The following is a 20,293-nucleotide window of genomic DNA, read 5'->3' as shown; positions in this document are numbered from 1 at the left end:
GGCTGTTTTGCTACATTACGCGATGTGCTATATACATAGTAACAAGATACTCTACATAGATACGCCGTCATATATGAAAATTGAACTAGCTGTTGGTGGCTTAACATAAAATAAAAATGAGGGAAAAAAACGGAATTCAAAAAATTAATAACCAATAACATACGATTCCGCATCAATTGGTCATAGTCTCATAGCGATACAAAGAAAAAAATAACCATTATATTTATAGAAGATTAGGTTAAGGGAATATTTTGAACCAGCTGATATATGTTTTTAAATTAATAACTTAGCCAGACTCGCAAATGGGCCACCAGGGCCATAGTAAGTGGTTACCACCGCCCAATTAATTAAGAATTGGCAATATTAGATATATTACCATCGCCATTGTGCCACCAACCTTAAGAGTTCTTATATTACTCAACATATATTAAAAATTGATGCATATATTACTCAACTTTCCAACCAGAACGCAACGATACTTAAGATTTTTTTTGGCGGTACAATTTGTTGTTGTCTCAAATGGGCCTGTTTATTTGTAGGCTTGCATAGTCCTACCAAAAAATTAAATGTAACTGGATGATAAAGAATCTGTATGAGTTAATTTCTTGTTTCTGGGATGGCACATTCTTGAAAATACAACTCCTGTTCCTATGGAATATAATGTATTGCGATTAACGCTTAGACTTCAAATAAAATGATAAGGCATGCCGTTTTCTACAGATATGCACAGACGCTACCCAAAGTGAAGCCATTATGATAGTTTCAACCTTTGTTTAGCTGTTGGTTTTAATGTTTTACGATATTCTACTTATTTATACTTCTTTTGAATAATAGATAAATTAACTATGTGATTATATATGATAATAGCTCATTAAATTATTCTATAGAAGTAGGTAATTGATGTGTTAACAAAACTGCTTTAGGTTCGTGATTTACTCCCAGCCAGCACATTGGCACGGTTTTTTTTATATATCTAAAAATTTACATATTTTATCCATTTTGCCTTCTTCATGAATCATTCCGTCTATTGCAAAAATCATACGAAAATGCGATCGGTAGATTTTGAGTTTATTACGTTCAGACGGACAGATAAAAGATAAAAAGCGGGGTACTTTATTTTATAACATGCTGTGATAAGACAGCATCGTGGACTTTGTAATTCGTTTTTTGAGACAATATATTTCCTGGGATACAAAAATATTATATATATTAACTAGCGACCCACCCCGGCTTCGCACGGGTGCAATGCTGATACTAAATATAGTACAGAATGTCTATATACAACGTTCCAAGCTTTTTTGTCATTAAACAATAAAAACCGCTATGTACTTGCTATTTAAATCTGTAATATCTTCAAAAATATTCATTTAAATTAAATGCTGTAAAAGGCCATATTTATCTATATAAAATGCACAATACACAATAAGGTACTTAATTGGACTGTTTTACGAATTAAAATCGCTTCATACATTGCCCATTATTTTTCGTAAGAAGTATAGGATAAAAAATGATTATTGTGGGCTATCTCTAAGGGATAGACATATACATATGTTTTAAGGCGTACAATACTGTAGTACATTATTTTGATCTACATATCTCGTAGGGTTCAGCCAGCGTTTGCAATGTAAGCGTATTAAAATATGTTTATTTACGACATCAAATTTTAATCCTCTAAATTTATCAGTTACGGATACACTACGGATTTTAGCTTTCGTAGCGTAGTTTTAAAGATCTAAGCATACATAGGGATAGCCAGACAATTTGATCAAGAAAGGTCAATGGATCAATTTTCATTGCTTTTAAGAATATAGTTCGGACGTAACGTAGTAAGTCACGCATCCAAACTAGTGTTGTTGAAACATCAATTATTTCGAAAATAGTGTATTATTACATTATTATTTAAATTCAAAACGAACAAAGATCGAAAATCTAGTTTAAGACGCGTTCGAAGTAAGTCAAGCAATTACTGGCACGAAGAATAATTAACAACATGAGAATTTATTTATTTTAAGCGCGATGACTTGAAGTCAAATTTCATTACTGTTTTAGCTCTTATCTCGATAGCTGTAGACATGAAGTCAGTCTTTTTGGTAAGTGTTTTCAGTAACTTGTATATGTATATTAAAATCAACTCAAGGGGCAAATGTCGCAGTGGGAGGTTTTTGTGAATAAATATTTTAAGCACTTTCTTAAAAAACTGTGTATGTTTTATTTTTTTAATTATCAAAATATAAATAAAGATCCTTTGAAGAAGAGAAGATAATTTGTGTATAGTAGATATGCGCTATAAACTTTGTTTTCTACAAGGTATTATGGCATGGCATTGGTTTAATTCATTTTTGTTTATTGGCAATATTCCAACTACAGCGGCACATATTATTTTTAATAATGTATTAATGAGTTCTTTAAATAAAATAATATATTAATTTTACTTTTCAGCCTCTTTTTTGTCTGATCCTGTTGGTTTACGCAGACAATGAAGTCATAGTAGATCCTTCTGTCGACGTAGATCAATTGACCGCAAACACCCTTTACGAAACATTATTTAGCGACTTTTACAAACCTCAAAAGGTACAAACATCAAGCAAAAAATCCTCTAAAAACAGAAGCGGATCGAATTCCAAAAATCAGGGTTTACAATCCCATGGTGGCAGTAATGGATATGAAAATAAAAATAAACAATCAAATAACAATGAGAAGGATATCAAATTCGTTTCTGATGACTATTTAAATTATTTGCAACCCCTGGAAGGTTACAAGGCTGAATATGAGAGTAAGCTCATAGGCCGGAAAGGATTAGGTTATGATAAGAGAACGGCGACTACTTATGGATTTAGAGCACCGATTACTTCTGAACTACTAGAGGAGGTCGGACAGAAATATCAAAAGAAAAATTATAATGAGGAGAAACTGTATCCCTTGCTTATTTAATCGATACGAATAAAATAATTATGATTATTCACTTTCATTTATTAAGTTATCAGTCACACTAACTTCCCATATTCTCATCAACACCTTTAGAAATATTATTTATTTAAATTTTTATACCTTAGTTAAAAAAAGCCATTAAACCTTATTTAATGATGATGGAAATAAAATATCAGACCTTTATGTTTTTATGTCGATTGGAATTGGTTTAAAATTGATAGCAACATTTATTTATAAGGTATGCGAGATCAAATAAAATAATTATGGATTCATACACGCATATACGCACGAACACACAACACACACGTATACTAGCGAAAACGATCACGCAACTTGTACACAAAATCAAAGACTAGAGATTTGTTAAAATAAGAACGACCATAATTGGTTAGTTGGTTATATATACCCCTTGAAAAAAGCTGAGGACTAATTAAATATTCTAATTTGCCATTTCTTCAGTTATTGTATTTTCTATGTAACCGCAGTAAGGAAAAATAAATACTAAATATAAAGAAGTATCTTGGGACACCCCGTTGGAACGAAGTTGAATTTTCCTTACATGAAATAAAATAACCACGTTCGGGAATATATACTTTTTTAATGAAAACATTGTTATTTTGCTATGAAAGTAACCAAAGTATACCTACTAATCAAGAAGTATCAACATCGTTTAGTTCTAACTTTTCTAATCGCGTTACTGCGGAGTTGAGTCTTCCTGTCAGGAACGATATATGAGAATTCCACTGAAGTTTTAAATCTAAAGTGATTCCTAGAAATACTGTAGAGCCGGTTACTTTTAGATTATTACTGTTTAAAGCTAACTTGAAAGTTTGTATTTTTACATTAGGTAAGGCAAACAGTACGCATTTCTTCTTTTTAGCATTAAGAACTAATTATTATTTACTAAAACTACGGCTTGTTCTTTTGAAACATTAATCGCTTTGGGAGAACAGCTCTAAAAATATCTAGTAGATTTAGAAAATTATATTTCTGCTCTGTTCTGTTAGTAGTGCATAACAGAGCAGAGTAGAAATATACATTTCTAGATTATAATCGTTTAAGAGGTAGATATATCTCGTCGTAGTTACTAATTAGTATGAGATCTAGATGAGGCGTATTAATTACGTCCCTCATAGATCTCTTACCTCGTGTACTGTGTTTGCGGAGAAAAGTGTCTCAGGTCTATTCAGCATAACGTCTAGTCTCGCGCTAATTAATCAAGCGATGGATAAAAAAAAAATATTATTAAGTAAGCCGACGGCCTTTTGTTGTATTATTAAATATATAACTTGGGATATATAGCTTAGGAGCAGGAAAGGATTTGTCAGTTCAGCAACGATGTAACGTCGCAAAAGGGAGGACGACATAGACTCGCTCCCAAAGCGTCGAAGAAGGTAGGCGGCGACGTGCCTCCACAGGTCGGACTCAGCCTCTATGATGAGGACATAGGTGTAGTTGGTGGAAGAGCTAGCTTTTGATCTGCCGCGGGGCGTCGGCCCTTGATGCCCAGCCTCCAGTGGTGGATTCGGGGGAGTCCTTCACAGTACGAGACGGAGGCAGAGGAGGAAGGCACACCCTACTATACTGGCGCGCCTTTGAGATGGATCACTTATTGGCGGGGCCGCGGTTGTAAGCCACAAGCATTCCCGACATGCGGCTAGGCGATATCCCGGGGAGGTTTTAGTGAGTAGGCCGGGGCCATTTGCCCTGGAAGTCCCACGTACACGTCCCGGTCTCCCCGACCGGGCGGGATGCCTAAATGCATTTCCTCCCCGAAAAAAATGAGCAAAAAGTGAATAATTACGAAAACAGGGGAAACTTATATATTTATTTTACTTATAATTGTTTAAAAAAGAAGTCATATGAAGAGGACATGGCTCATCATCGAGTGAGCCAGTGTAACTTCTTTAGCCACGGAGGAAATATCAATCAGTTGAAACACATGCTCGTCCGCCCACCTATAGCATAAAAAAAATCTTTATTAACGTACATTTTTAAGTTTCTTTTCGATAACGAGAACCGACGATGGGATTTTAATGCAAATTAAATAGGGCTACTTCACGTAGGTTGCAAGTTAACTCGTCTTATCAGAATATATGATTATAATTTAAAGACATTTTTAAGAATATATATTTTTTGTAGAGATATAAAGTCACGTAAGAACTTTATTGGCTTTAACTTTTAACTTTACTTTCTTTCAGCAGAATAAATTCGAGGTGATCTTATTATAATTATTTCTTCTTCATATTCCTACAAGTTTTAAATATAACACACACACACTTAAGGGGTAAAAGTATAAAGACTGTTAGTCGACTAAAAAAAATACTTTGTGGGTAAAGGCATATATGGCTTGTTTTTGTGCCAGTATTAATACTAAAAAATATATTCAATTTAAATTATTGAGCCCAGAATCTTATACACAATGATGATTTTCTGTTTGGTAATTGATATAATAATAATGAGTCATTGCATTGTTCAAAATAATAATTAATAATTTAATCATTAGTAATTTCCAGGAAACAATGTCAATAATCATTAAATAAACGACGTCTTTTAATCACTTTTTGATTACTGAGTAACCATGTTTTATATAATATAAGTATACTCTTTTCAGAACCTTGAGAATATGTTACATAAATTTACTTCACTATCAACCTTGATCCTTACTCATTTGGGATATTGAGTTTTGGAATAGAGCGAATGAATATACCTAACAACTTTACTTTAAACTTGGTATCATGGGTATCGAAATAAGTTAAAAGAAACCGTCAAATAAATCAGTTAAACGCTTAATTTAAATTTGTTTCGACTTTTTCTTCTGGTAACTAAAGTTGTTTTCAAGCAGAAGTTTTGTAGCCGATTAAAAGCTGTAAACAGACATTCAAAATATGTAACTGAGATTATATTTAAAATGAGTTGGATGATAAGTAAATATGGACGAAATCTTAAAAGTATTTTGCGGCATTTTAAATGGTCAAACCTAACCCTAACTTTAAATCATTATAGTATATTCCATTTTTAAAATAGAACAGTTTTGAGGCTTACCTAATAAAATTGTCGCCGAAATTATAAATTGCTGTTTAGTTATTTTATTAATTACTTACGTCAGCTGCTACATAATAAGCCATATATACCTAAATAAAAAAAAATCTATAAGGTAGACTGGCAAATGGGCTACCCGGTGGTGAGTGGTCCCCACTGTCCAATGTGCCACTAACTTTAGGAACGAATGTAATGTTATTTTATGTTATTTCTCTTGGGCCTGTGTGTACTGATTGATTCAACCTTTAAACTAGAACATAATAATACTAAATATTGCTGTTTGGTGGTTGAATATCTGATGTATGTGGGTGGTACCTAACAAGGATGACTTGCACAAATCCACTAAGTAAACTGTTCGACTGTGAATAACTGCGTTTGCGAGAAAATAAACGAAAGCGTTAATAAATTGCACGGACAGCTATGTAGTATCGGCCCAGGACTTTTCAAACTCACGGTCCGCCTCTGCGTGAATTTTATTTTCTTGTACATATTATATAAATAGTTAATTATTGGCATATTGCAACAATTTTTTAGTATATCTTCATTTACCAATTCAATTTTTATGATATTGTATCTTCAATTCCATAAATTCAGAGCAAATATGTCTCAAAAAGCACGTCCCGATTTTTGTCCGACAAAATTCATAAAATATATCAGACAGTTAACGCAAAATCGTTTAGACCGACAAAATTATGTACTCAATTAAATTACAATTAAAATGATCATCAGAGTGTGTTGGGTGTGGTTTTTCCTTCGTTATAATACTCATATTGTTAATTAAAATATGTTGTATGAACGCTATATAAGATATATTTTTGAGTGATGTAATGTTGGAACATTAAGAGCGTGAAAATTTAAATTATATTCATTTATTATATAAGGAATATTTTTGTCACTTTAAATATCGTCATGGTTGCAATAAGACAGGTAAGACTCCGTTGAATAATATTAATTACTTATATTTTAATAATGTAGTTGCGATTGTTGAACTATTTTATTTATAAATAAGCTAATATAGCCAGGTTCCATCATTAATTAAGTGGTTAACCTTATCCTTGTCGTGACGTTCCATGGTGAAATTCTGGATCAGTCTAATAAAAGCGTTTGCTATACAATATCAAGACATACTCAGACATAGTCCAAAGTTAGTAAGTTGGAAGTTTTACACTCCGATGTTTCGGAAAGCACAAACCGTTGATTCTACTCTTGATTTCCGCCGTGGGTTGTGTTGCATTGTTTGATGGGAGAGATATGTCCAGTCTCTAATGAGATAGCCAACGTGGCTAGTATTCGGCATCATCTTTGCATGACCTTAATTGGTTAATTATTTTCCGATATTTTCTAGAAGTTTTATTTTCATTACTTTTTTTTCAGATTCTCGTTTTCTGCCTAATCATGGGGATGGCAAACGGAAGCTATTATAGACGTAATCATATAAATGTTGGCGAGTTAAGAAAAATATTTTCTATATTGAACATTAGAAATCACCATCCACGATACCCAGATGGGTTCCAATATAGTGATTTAGTCTCAGATGAATTTACAAAACCATCTGATGTTGTGGAAGACGTTCCGTCGGAAACATTTAAATCGGGCTTATTTGATCCGAGTTTCAATTTTGAATACCAAGACTCAGAAGACTCTTCTGAAAATTCAATGGGAATTCGTGAGTACTGTGAAAAAAATACAGATTTTAAGAATACAAGAAGTGAAGAATATGAAAAAAATGAAGAATATAACGATTATTATGACTATGGATATGAAAGTCCAATTGAATTTCAAAGTTTAAAGAAAATTAAAGCTTATTTATGTAAATTTATAATAAATAAGCTCAAAGAATCAGATATTGATTTAATAAAAGGAAAAGATAACCTAAACATCAATAACGAAGAAGAAAATACTGAGTTTGGTTACTTCCCAAAAATAAACAGTGAGAGCAACTTGAATGAATTGAAAACGAATAACGTTAGAGAAAAAAATATGAACACTTCGCAAACACATCTAAACGATTCTACTGATGTGAATCTTAATAGAAATCCAAAATTTAGTATCGTTTCTGAAGTTTCTGAACAATCAAAAGAAGTTAAAAATAATATACCGACACAAACGCCTCATAATGCACCGAGTGTTTTATCTCACCAAATATTTAACAGTTATGGTAACAATCAACCCTCACCGTTACCCCTAAGTTACCTACCATTCAATCTTTTTCGACCAAATGGTAGTCCAGTACCTAACCAAACCTACCTACCTAACCTACCTAACCCTCCACCCACAGTAAATACGCTTAATAATGATGCACAGTACTACAATCAACCTTTTTTAACTCCAAATGTAAAACCAATTTTTTATAATCAGCTAACTGGAACCTTTATGACTAATGGTAATATTGTATCCATTCCTAACATAGCATTGCGGAATCTGGACAGTGGCATAAATAATGGTTATACTTTAGTAGCCATTCCCAATAACGGATACACTGGTACTAATGGCCTGGATTTTATTAATAGCGTATTAAATCAAAATTCATATTCAGAACAACAGCCTTACAACGTGGTTCAATTAAATAATGGACAAAATGCTTTAGTTCCGTCTAACTACGTTCAGATGGTTGTAAGTAATAGTAATAATAATAAGCAAAGTTTTGTACAAGATGATAGCCGAACTTTAATTCCTAGTTACGATCAAATAACTATAACGAGTACCGCTAAAAATATACCTCTGACACAATAGGCCAGTCAATAAAGCCCATGAAGGTCAAATAATTAGTATCATTATGATTTTTTGATATGTGGTTTGGGAGTTCAAAATAATAACAAATTAAATTTTTCAAATTTTTGAAAAGCGTTTTTATTTATAACTTTGTGAAAAAAATTGTTAGATGGTTGAAAATTGGACAGAAGGTATAAATAATTATTCATTACCTTGTATTAAAATTTCAACCTTTTTTGTTTAGTGTAAAATTACTTATTAACAAAAAAGAATGTTTTTTGATAGCAGTGTTAAAAACTTGTTTAAACGGGTTAAAATGTTTATAGGAAGTTGTTAATTAGTAATAAATTGAATTGTCACCCTCAATGTTACTTGTTTTATTGATTTTTCATAAAAAAAATCAAATTTAACAATAATAAATGTGAAAAACCGGGAAAATAAGGCAAAATGATAGATAACTTAGAAAATTGTCTTTAACATTCGTATTACAGGTACGATTTTTGCAAACAACATTGTATTATTATTTGTTAATTAACAGTTACATGAAAATCATTGTTTTTAGTGTTAACAGCTCAAAAAATTTAAAACAACATTTAAAACAAAAATTGGAAAGACACTTCTTACACAATACTATGTTGCCTCTCCGTCACAGTTATCTGAAAGTCGTAAAATTATTACTTTAATTATCTATTTAAAAAAAAAATTGTATTCATGTTTTGATAAAATACGTACCATCAGCAAATTCGTTGCGATTTACGATTTGTCTTTTTTTTCTGGTTGGAGATCCAGGTGAAGTGGAATTGCCAAGCGATTCGTCATTTTCGAGTTCGTCAACTCTTGCTTCCTCATCTGGTTCTTCCTCGATATCTTCAGTTTCGAGATATCTATCTTGCGGTTCTCCGAATTGGTCAGTTTCGACATTGAAAATGTTTCTTTCCACTAAATCAATCTCGACATCATCAAGTTCCACTTCATCAACTTCAAATGTCTTGACGTTTGTACACGACCGCCCGTGACAAGAGTAGCAAATTTCGGAGCACTTCAATCCAGCTTTTCTACATTCGCAAGATTTTCCGCATCCTTTTTAGCATCTGCAGGATATCAGTTTGAGCAAGTCGGCTGGCGCAGGTTCCAGTGTTGCATTAGCATCTCGTTTCTAGCCCCACGATGTAGAAGTTAGTTTTTGGTCTGTAAAACAATAATACAAAGCAATAACATTAATAAACATTTATGTGTTCATTCAGAATTGTTTTTATATTAATTCTAATAAATTTCAACTTACTCATCCAAAGCTGCACCTAATGGTAAACTCGGTACTAATTTTGGTCTGCTGTTGCTTTTGTTGGTGGTAAACCAGCAATGTTGAACCTGCTCTTTGTAAGGGAGCGAGCGAATCCTTCGTACCGTAGATCCTTCAGGGATTTCGGCGATTTTCCTCCGTACATTCTAGCCAAGATTTTTTCTCCGGCATCAGCGATGGTGACTGGGTCAGCATAGAAACCGTTGAAGCTGTCGACGGCAGAACGGATGTCTTCATGTTTGGCAACAAGGGTGGCCAACTTCAATTTTCTTGATTGAATAGAGATGAAGTTGTATCGCATCCAGTGAACGCGTCATGCGTTGGCCATGATGGTACCCGTCAAAAACGACAGTAGCATAGCCGCCGTAGTGTTTCTGAATGTAGTCGAAGTAGTTTTAACAAATTACGCCGTACATGCCGCCTTTGCGCCAAACTACAGTATGTAGCAAGTGTCCACCATCTACAAGACAATAGTAAATTTTTGTATCTAATAATAGAAAACAAATGTCGCCAAACGACGCTGATGGTCAAGACTTATCGCCAAATGTTTTTGAAGACGTTAATCAGAAAATATTAAGTAACATCTTTGGTAATGAACAAATCCAAAATGCTAAAAGCGTGCAGAAAGAGGACCAGCCGTTTGGGAACCTAGGAGCTTCGGTGTCATCTTCGAATGGTGAAAATAACTCCTAATTGATGGTCAATGAAATTGAATCATCACCTTCATAATTATTATTTTTTTGTATTTTTTATTTACACTAATATTATTTAATTGTCACACTCGTATTAAAATTACAATTATTTATTGACAATAATTATAACTATAGAAAAATTAACTTTAAACACTAAAAACGATTTTGAATCGAAATTGTAGAAATCTTCCATTGTTTTAACCAATTCTTAACTTTTCAAAACATTTTTATGTTCAATTTCTTAAATATAACAATAAAAACTGTGTAAATAAGAGCGTGGTTTTTTTTAACAGTAATTTATACAAATATCGCAGTATGATCAAATAAACAAAATTTTATTAAGCGACATTAAAATATGTTACGAGCAATTGAATTACCGTTCGAAGAATTTAAAATCTGTTCGTTAGTTAAAAGTTCTTTTTTAAAACTTTTCATTTTAAATTGTGTTCTAATCATTGCAATAAGTGCTTGTTTTTGTAGAGGTATGAATCTAGCTATTGTATTATATGGACAAGTCACATGAGCTTTGAAGTCATGTCACACGCTCCTCGATTTCAATGATTTCCCAAGGGAGCTGTGGATGCAAACGAATTTCGAAGCCAAACCAAATTGTTATTGATGGGATTACGTTGTATAAAAAGTTTCGAGTGATTGATTCTTAGAGTTTTATGTTAGATAAATTGATCGTAAGTTTTAATTTTTAACCACTTGATGACAACTCTCCGATGAAGTTTTAAAAGTAACGAAAACTTTGAGCTATTTGAATAATTTGTAAATTGATATGAACATTTACGTTCGTCATGAGGATTACGACTAAATGATTTATATATTTTTTAGAAGAAATATTTGACATAATTTTATATGATTTTTTATTTTTTTTATTTTTGCTGATAAATCATCTTTCGTATATCTAAGTAAATAGAATCATCAATTTTTAATTAATTTATAATAAAACACATTTAGATTAAAATTTAAATTTATTGACTTTGATTTAAAATTGATAATCAACAAAAATCACACCATATATATATATTATATTTACATCTAATGTAACTTAATCAATACATAATATATAGAAAATTCAACAAAACAAACTATGTTTATATAAAAATATAGTGTACTACTAAGAATACATACTAAATCCAATTCATAATAATTATAAATGTAATTTGCAGAATATTTAACAATTCAAAATATTCTAGCAAAATTTAAAGGCAAATACTTTAAGCTTACTGCATTCTTAAAATCTTACAAGTGATAATTTTAAACTACCAAATCTAATATATAATATAATAAAAGCATTATATCTAATCACCGATCACAACATGTAAAGGCAATAATATAATATATAATTGGACCATTCGCTTGCAAAGATAAACTAGACACACTTCGCTACTAAGACACTGAAAAATGTAATTTAGCAGGACAAGATTTTCTATTGCTTCTGTAGATTCGTACGAAGCTTCGATGAGCTAAAAAAAATGGTCAATACAGGAACATTTCCGTTATTTTGGCAGACCAATCTGGCCAATTAATTAGAAAACTTATAGTAATTGTGAGGGGGGGGTGGGTTGTCTATGAGTAAACTGGTTTATTCCATTGAAGAGACATTTCTATTCCAGAGCCGGCTTATGTTTTTATGTAAAATCATAAATATTTTGAAAAAATATACTATTAATAATCTTTTTTCAAGTATTGGCTACATTGTCTAAGCGTTTGCTTTGCAGGTATATGTTGGCCACTCGTGAAGAGGTAACTGTTCAGAGTTAAGTTCTAATTGAATATCGAAAACATACGGACAAGTTGCATCACTAATAATAATGATTATTATGTTAGCTATTGTGTTTTTAAAATGTCCGATTACAATGAAACTGCATATTTGTTTATACTACAAAAGATGATCATTGTGAAAATAATCAGAATCGGTCAGAGAAGAAAATTTGGCATCGATTCTTCGCGATAAGGTTTTTAGGGTAATATTATTAATAAACCATATTGAAAAAACATCACATATCTCCGTAGCGAAATGTATCTGATAAAACACGAAATTACAAAATATCTTAAAATCTAAGTTGAATGGTGAAGTTAGGTCGACTACAGGAACCCTGTTGTTTGGACTAAGCTCAAGGACAAGCTGGCAGATAAAGAGGATTTTTTTTTTAATTATTCCAAGTGGAATTATAAGTATATTTAAGTTATTACGTTTTATAATTTGAATTTGACTACAATTTCGGAAAAATTGGTAATTTTTTCTTATATTACATCTTTTTACATAAGCCATTTAATAGCAATGTAACTGAACGCTACCGTTAGTGCGACTTTTTGTATGTAAAGGTTATGCAATTTACAGAAGAGTAGAAAAACAGTTTATTTCATTATTAGATTATATTTTTTGTCTCTAAAGTATATGAACCATTACTTTTAAATTAAACAAAATAATATAATATTTTTTTACTGTTAACGGGGAACATTTTTGGATCACAAGTATTTTATCGATTTTTGTGTAAGTAGACTTCTCGATAGACTAAATTTTCAAGCAACGCTGTTTTGTAAGTAAGATAAATGTATTATAATAATGATGCTTCCATTGCTTGTATGGAATCGACTTGAATAAAGTATATTTTGATTTTACACTTCCTATTGCACTGAACTGTCAGCGTTAAGCTAAATATAATAAGCTAAACTATGTTATCTATCATTTTATGTATTTAAATACATTCAATTGTTAACATAAATAAATCTTTTCACTAATTAATTGTGAATTCAGCGAATTTGAAATTAAAAAAAATAACAAATCCCCGACAATTTTTCTACAGACTGTAAGTTGATTGTAAAGCAAGTAAATAATTACAAGTTTTAACAAACTCTTTATTCTCAATAATGCAGCATTTTTGAAGAAATAACTGTAAACTTAAGTATTTTAAAGTCAACATACTAAATAGAACTTATGAATTCACATAGAGTATTTAGATTTTAATTCCGTTAAAAGTGACTTTGTTTACATTTTCTCACAAATATATTAGATCGTGTTATGTACTGTTTATTGTATTATGTTGGTAAAATGGGCAGTGTCGTGCTCGATGTTTTAAGAGGAACTATGTAGAACAAAATATAAGATTTTACTTTTCTCATATACAATATACATAGACTATATATAAACTCGTTATTTGTGTTAGGATTGTTTGAGATATACTGTATTTAATCTATGCTAATTATTTACAATAATGAGCTAAAACGTGCTTTGAGCATTTAATTTATATTTAAGTTTTATATTTATAAAAAAATATCGATTGAAATCTATAATATATGAAATATTTAAATTTTAAACTAAATTTAATATCGTATTTTTTAAAGTAATAAACGAAACTACATATCTTATTATATAGAATGGAATATATTATGAATGACAGTTTATAATTCATTTTGATTTACTGCACAGAGTATAAAGGATTTATAGATAATATGCACATATTCACATGTACTTGGGATGGCTTATCAAATAAAATATAATAAGATTACTAATAAGTATTCATATTCATTGTCATGAACCAATTTTTTTTTTTTTTTTTGTTGTTATTTTTGTAACAAACTAAGTTTTTAGTGCTTAATTAATAAAACTTATTCAAACGAAAATTTATCTGCTTAATTTGAAAAATATTCCTTTTTGATCAATTAAAATGGATTTAGAAATAAAATAATAAATAATTTACTCGTGATTTTTTTTAAACATTTTGTACGCTTTTAAAAAGTATGCTATTAGAATGAACTATTTTCTCTTTTTAGATTTATCTACGTGGTAAAATTGTATTATATTTAGTTAAAACTTTGAGTAAAATACAGCAACGGTGGAAAAGTTAAAATGTATGTAAAGTGTTCTTAACGGAGACTAGATGTAATGAAATTAAGTAAATCACAATTTTATGTACATACGTATTATAAAAATATACCTTTGTGATTATTTTAGTATAAAATGAACGTCAAACGACATGGTTCTTATTACTTATTTTATAATAAATAAGACTTCTTATGAATTAAGGCCAGATATGAAATCCAACCAATTCGCTCCAAGGTTTCTCCTCAAAGGGAGAGGAGGCTTTAATAAAGCAGTGGGACATTTACTTTTATCGAAAGGGAAAAATTATAATCTTATATATAATTCGATACAAGATTATATAGATGATAAAAAAGCGTGGACTTCCAGGCAGGATATATAACATACATATATAATTGTCTTTAACTAATATGACTGTATTTTTAGATGTTGAAAATGAGTACCTACTGAGTTTCTTGCCGGTTCTTCTCGGTAGAATCTACATTCCGAACCGGTGGTAGCTTTACTTAATATAGTATGTTAAATGACGATTCAAAAGTGCTTGTAAAAGCCTGCTTGAATAAAGTTTATTTTTATTTGGATTTAATTGTTTCGTTAATATATATTATCTAGCATAATTTTTTTGAAGGTTCTTATGTTAGTGCAAATATTGTGTTATATATTACGAACATATTTATTGCAGAAGGCCATATGTTACATAATTTTAGATAGATTATATTTTATAATAATTAAAATTGACTTTAAAATTTTATAAAGGTCGAATTGTAAATTGAATCTACAATAGCGAAAGTTCGTGTCGATATTAAAAATAGTGTGTATTCTTTTTAGTGCTAGTGAAAATTGGAATATTTAGATAAATGTGAAACGTTCCATTATTATAAAATTTTCAATTCATTCGCAGGATTTTCCTAATCCTTATCACTACGAACTTAACAGAATCACTAACCACAGCCAAACTGGCATATAAATTAATTTTCTTTCTAACGATGACGAAAATTATATACATCTCTTTCTATTTAAATAACTTAAAGGCAGATAAACGGATGTAATTGCAACGAAACTAATATTTTAGTTTATATAATACATAGAATTAGTTGAGAGTAAATAAAAAATAAATAAAAATAACGTTGTGCAATTACCGTTATATGTTTATATTGTTAATATAATAAGTAATCAATGTATATAAAAGCTAAACGAGTAGAGAAAAAAATATATGAATAATTTATATTCAGAGCTATTTCAAATAAAAAAGTTTTAAAAATAAAGTCATAACTTAAGCAAAAGTTTTTTTTTCGGATTAGGTTAATACGGTTAATTTCTTGAGCGAGTGAATATCAACGTGATTAACACGGTTCTTCTTCAGTTGAACGGTTTATCGGTCGACCGGTCGTCGGGTTGGTCTCGCAATGAGACTCAAAGTCGAGCGCATTGCGCGGGCGCGCGGCATCACCTCTCCTTTTCTCTCCCGTTCTGTTTGCGATTTGCAGTCCCTTTTGCACCGGCATCATTTCGTTGGTGTTCCTCTGTGGGTGCGTTGCTTATTTGGAGAAGTTCTTTTGTGTTGCTTCCTTCTTGACTCGGTTGCTCCTTTTGGACTTTCTTCTGACTGTTTTCTTGCTTGGTATGTTTTACTTCGCGTTCTTTGGATTCCTGCACGGATTCTAAAGCGATGTCGAAGGAGCTTTGTCTGCGTAGGAATTGATTATTGTTTAGTGTTGCTTTTGTGTGAAAAATATTCTTTAGTTATTTATTTTCATTTCAGATGTTTTAAGGAATGGATTGGAATCCATTATTTCTGATAGACAATAAACGGAGGGAAAAGAAGATCCCTCCTCAGAGATCGATAAGGCTTAAAATAAGAATATCCGTTACTATTAGTGACACTAACTTGTCAGTAAGATAGTTCCCGGGCGCAGAGAGCGAGCGTCCAGAGCGGGCGAGTGCGGTGCGCCGGGCGCCGCGCTCTGCTCGCGAGCCGCACGTACCCGCTTCTCCCGCCTCGCTTGCCGCGTTAGCTTCGCTTACCTCGCCTACCACGCTTTCACGACGAGAGCTACTTTCGCGACTGCGTAGGAATGGATTCTGAAATATATGTGTTTGGAAATATAGTCTTTTGCATCTACATATATAGACTTTATGATGGATTACATAATATTTATTTCGAATATCCTTCACTGTTTGGCTAATATAGATTTTTGATTTAATTTTCACTTATAGTTATTATGTAACGTGATAATACTTATCAAACATTAAAATCACATTTAAATCTTAATTTGTATTTTTTAAATTTTTCTTTTACCTGGAAACTGTGTTTCTTGAGCATCGTCTTGATCAGAATAAGAGTGGAGAGATTCGGAATAGACGTGACGACGCGTGCCATGTCCTCGTCCGTCACCTCCACCAGGCGGCAGTTCTCCTGCTCCGAGGGTAGAGGATCCTGGCCCGATGACGTCACCCATTCGTGTTCCTAAATTTGTTTTTAGATATTAACTTATATACAATTACATTTATTTGTTAGTGAACAATTTGTATAAATAAATAATAGTGTTTACACAATACTCTTTAATTTTTAACTTTATAGAATGTATTTGTTTTAAAGTTTCTTGCATATTTGGTAAGCAAGTCAACTTGAGCTGGATTTTTTCAGTTGGAATAATTATTTAATGCTAAAACCTGAATTATAGGCAATCCAATGGCGAGGTTTTGAAAATTTCAAAGATTTTCTGTAAAAAAATATAATAGGTGTGTACGCTTTATCAGATACAAGTTAGTGAAGATTAAAATACAAAATAAAAGTAATAAAAGTGTGATATCTGATACTTATGTAAATAATATAAGATCGTTTATGAAAACAAATGTTTGTCAAAGATCATCCGAATCTTAATATATCAGTAGGTATGTCGTTATAATTTCAACAAGTTGCACGCTTGGCGAGATTTATTCCGAAAACACAAACAGTTGGCGTTAAACATTTGCTGTTCCGTGCAAATATTTGATAGAAGCACGACCACAACCTTCGCAGTTCAGCAAACACTGTCCCGACATTATTGCTGTAGCAAACATCGTGTTTGTTCATCTGATTGTAATCTGTTTGCTTTGTTTTAATTTTGTTCATTTTGGCAGCTGATCTCTAGATAATTTGTAACGTTTAATTAAATTTGTAAATTATTATTTCGTTACACATAATTATGTTTCATTCTACAGGCAAATATTGATACTCGGAACTAAAATAGGAAGACTATTTTCATATTTTTACAGATTCCTATATGCTGTGACTATATTATAAAAAAACACGATGCTCGAATTCTAAGGGAAGAGACAATTACCATGAATAAATACCTTTATTTCTTGCATTGTGGCTCTCGTGATGGGATCTTTGTCAAGCATCCTTGTCAACAGCTTCTTTAAGGGCCTAGACAGCTGTTGTCGAGGTGGAAATGCCAGGGGTTCCGTGAGAACTCGTTTCTGAAGGTCAGTCGCCGTGGCTGCCACCCAGGGCACCCTTCCCGTGATCATAGCATATAAAGTCACGCCTAATGACCAAATGTCGGCAGCCTGGAGATAAATAATTAAGAAATTACTTTAAAAAGTCTAGATAACCTTATACGCCGCGAAAGTTTTTTGGGACTATAAGTGTTTCTTTTTATTCTTATGGTAAAATTGATAAAAAAATGTGTTAAACAATCCACTTCTTTTGGTATATAATTATATATATATATATATATATTGTGACTAACACTGGCGAACAGTAACAAAAAGTATAATATTAGTGGTAGTAAAAGTAGCAAAGTAAGGCCATCTTGGTAGGTACCACCACCTCAAGCCTTCTAGATATTTCAGGTGCGTCATAGGCGGACCAACCGTTGTGACATCACGATAAAAGCGGCGATCCCTAAAGCGATAGTGCGCACAGCGCAGGCGAGTCCACCACTTCCTGTTGGAGAATCGCGTAATTACGTATTTCACCTTCTCCAAAAATAAATAGTACCAACACCTCACCTGCAGTTATTATGTCGTCCGACAGTACATGCGTCGATTTCATTTGATAATATTTCCAGTATATAGGCGGTGGGAACATATATTATTACGTGGCTGATTTGCCCGCTAAACTAATATAATTTAAAAATAAATTTTTGAAAGTCTCTTAATTCAATTTGGTTTAACTGAAGTAGTTTAAAGGGCTCTCTCGAATTAATTTTAATTAGTAAACTTATACGTATATGTTGGCGACGAAATAAGACATTCACTGTAATTTAATTAAAGGAGCAAACGAGGAATCTGCTGCCCTCAACCTTTGGCCTAACGGATTGGAAATATTGCCATCGATTGACAATGTTTCCAATCGGACCTTTGGTATTTGTTTAATCGTTTTGTAAAGTAAAATCAAATATCGTCTGTCAACATGAGCTTACAACATTTATTTCTCAGGATTCACTGTCGATAGTACAGTCACATTGTTCAATAAGATATCTGTATCAGCGGCTTCATTTAATAAATTTGCAATAATAATCGTATTAATTCTGAATGTAAGTTAAATAATTCATTTATACTAATATTATACAAACAACAGTCTTTCTGTCTGTCTGTTACGGTTTAATGGGCTAACCCCTGGATTTGATGAAATTTGGTATGAAGCTCCCCAAGAAAGGACACAGAGAACCCTAGCGAAGCTGCCGACGATAACTAGTTTGTCTATATTGCTTTTAAGTTTTATGTAATTATTGCAGGTTAGATCTACGACTTAAGAACACTTACTTTAAAATGTATTTTATGATTTAAATTGAATTTTAGTAAATAGTCTGCTAATTTTAATAACGGCCAATTAAATTGAGCAGTTTTGCGCTCTAAATTACAGATATTTTAATTTAAAAGATCAAAAGAGAAAAGTATGTATATTATCATTGTAAGAGTGTCTAGAGTGAGATGTCTAAAGCGAAGTGAATCCAATAGCACGAGTAGTAGAGTAGTGGATTGTTAAACTTTCAGTAAAGTGATATGACCTGGTTTCATACGAACGATAGTGGATTATCGAAAACTGTGATGTTGGTTTTTGTAACAAATGTCTAACATAAATCGCTGTGCTCTCTATCACTTTAATCTTTTTGTAAATGTTTGGCACGTGTATATTATATAACGCCAATATTGTCAATATAATAATATGTAATAAACGAGCAGGCTCACCTGATGGTATGTGACTACCACCGCGTATGGGTTCCTAAATCGTATCGGTTCGGACAAACCGTTGGCGAAAGCTGGTTGCAAGGAGTGGTTGTGCGAGGCAGACAATGCCTTTAAAATTGCGCTGTTGTGGATTTTTGGACATTTAGGTTGATAATTTGAATTCTGTCCGAAGGTAATTAAAACAATTTCTCAGAACAATCCTCGTGAAAAATGCGGTTGAAGATGCAGAGTGATTCAACATCTCTACGCAAAGAATCAAGCAAGTCGGAAACGGCTTGAACTTCTATAATTCGAGCGACTCTCCGTTGAATACAGTCAAATGGAAGAAGCTGGGGACCACCCACCCAGAGGTGAGAAGAGTACTCTATGTGAGGCCGAATTTGCTCCTTGTATAGTTATTAGGCGATAGGCAGATGTGAGTGAATGAAAAAAACTAGAAAAAAAAAGCGGACAAATAGACATAGGATCAAAGTGAATATTACGATTAGTATTAAGATATCAATACATTTTAGTCACAAGTATATTATAATTGGAAATATTTGTACCACTTACGTTCATACGTCTTTAGAAAAAAACTACTACCACTAAACTTCAACTTACTCTGGA

At 32.0% G+C, this 20,293-nt stretch overlaps 1 protein-coding gene across 2 annotated transcripts in view; it reads right to left on the bottom strand.

Annotated features, from left to right (window-relative positions):
• Positions 1 to 15,633: 15,633 nt before the first annotated feature.
• The window catches only part of LOC113404615 (calcium/calmodulin-dependent protein kinase kinase 1), a 177,094-nt gene continuing 172,434 nt past the window's right edge, over positions 15,634 to 20,293 (bottom strand). Inside the window, exons 9-12 of one of the 2 annotated variants that reach the window (XM_064218251.1) lie at positions 17,846 to 18,061; positions 16,806 to 16,973; positions 16,395 to 16,588; positions 15,634 to 16,193 (exon numbers count right to left, since the gene is read on the bottom strand). In XM_064218251.1, coding sequence (XP_064074321.1) covers positions 15,953 to 16,193; positions 16,395 to 16,588; positions 16,806 to 16,973; positions 17,846 to 18,061 — 819 coding nt within the window. In that variant the 3' untranslated portion in view covers positions 15,634 to 15,952. The remainder of the gene's footprint in view (positions 16,194 to 16,394; positions 16,589 to 16,805; positions 16,974 to 17,845; positions 18,062 to 20,293) is intronic. The other variant, XM_026645549.2, reaches the window with a different exon arrangement.

The sequence above is a fragment of the Vanessa tameamea genome, chromosome 21 (assembly GCF_037043105.1).
Source record: "Vanessa tameamea isolate UH-Manoa-2023 chromosome 21, ilVanTame1 primary haplotype, whole genome shotgun sequence".
NCBI classification, from domain to species: Eukaryota; Metazoa; Arthropoda; class Insecta; order Lepidoptera; family Nymphalidae; genus Vanessa; species Vanessa tameamea.
This window is presented reverse-complemented; position numbering and strand designations above follow the sequence as displayed.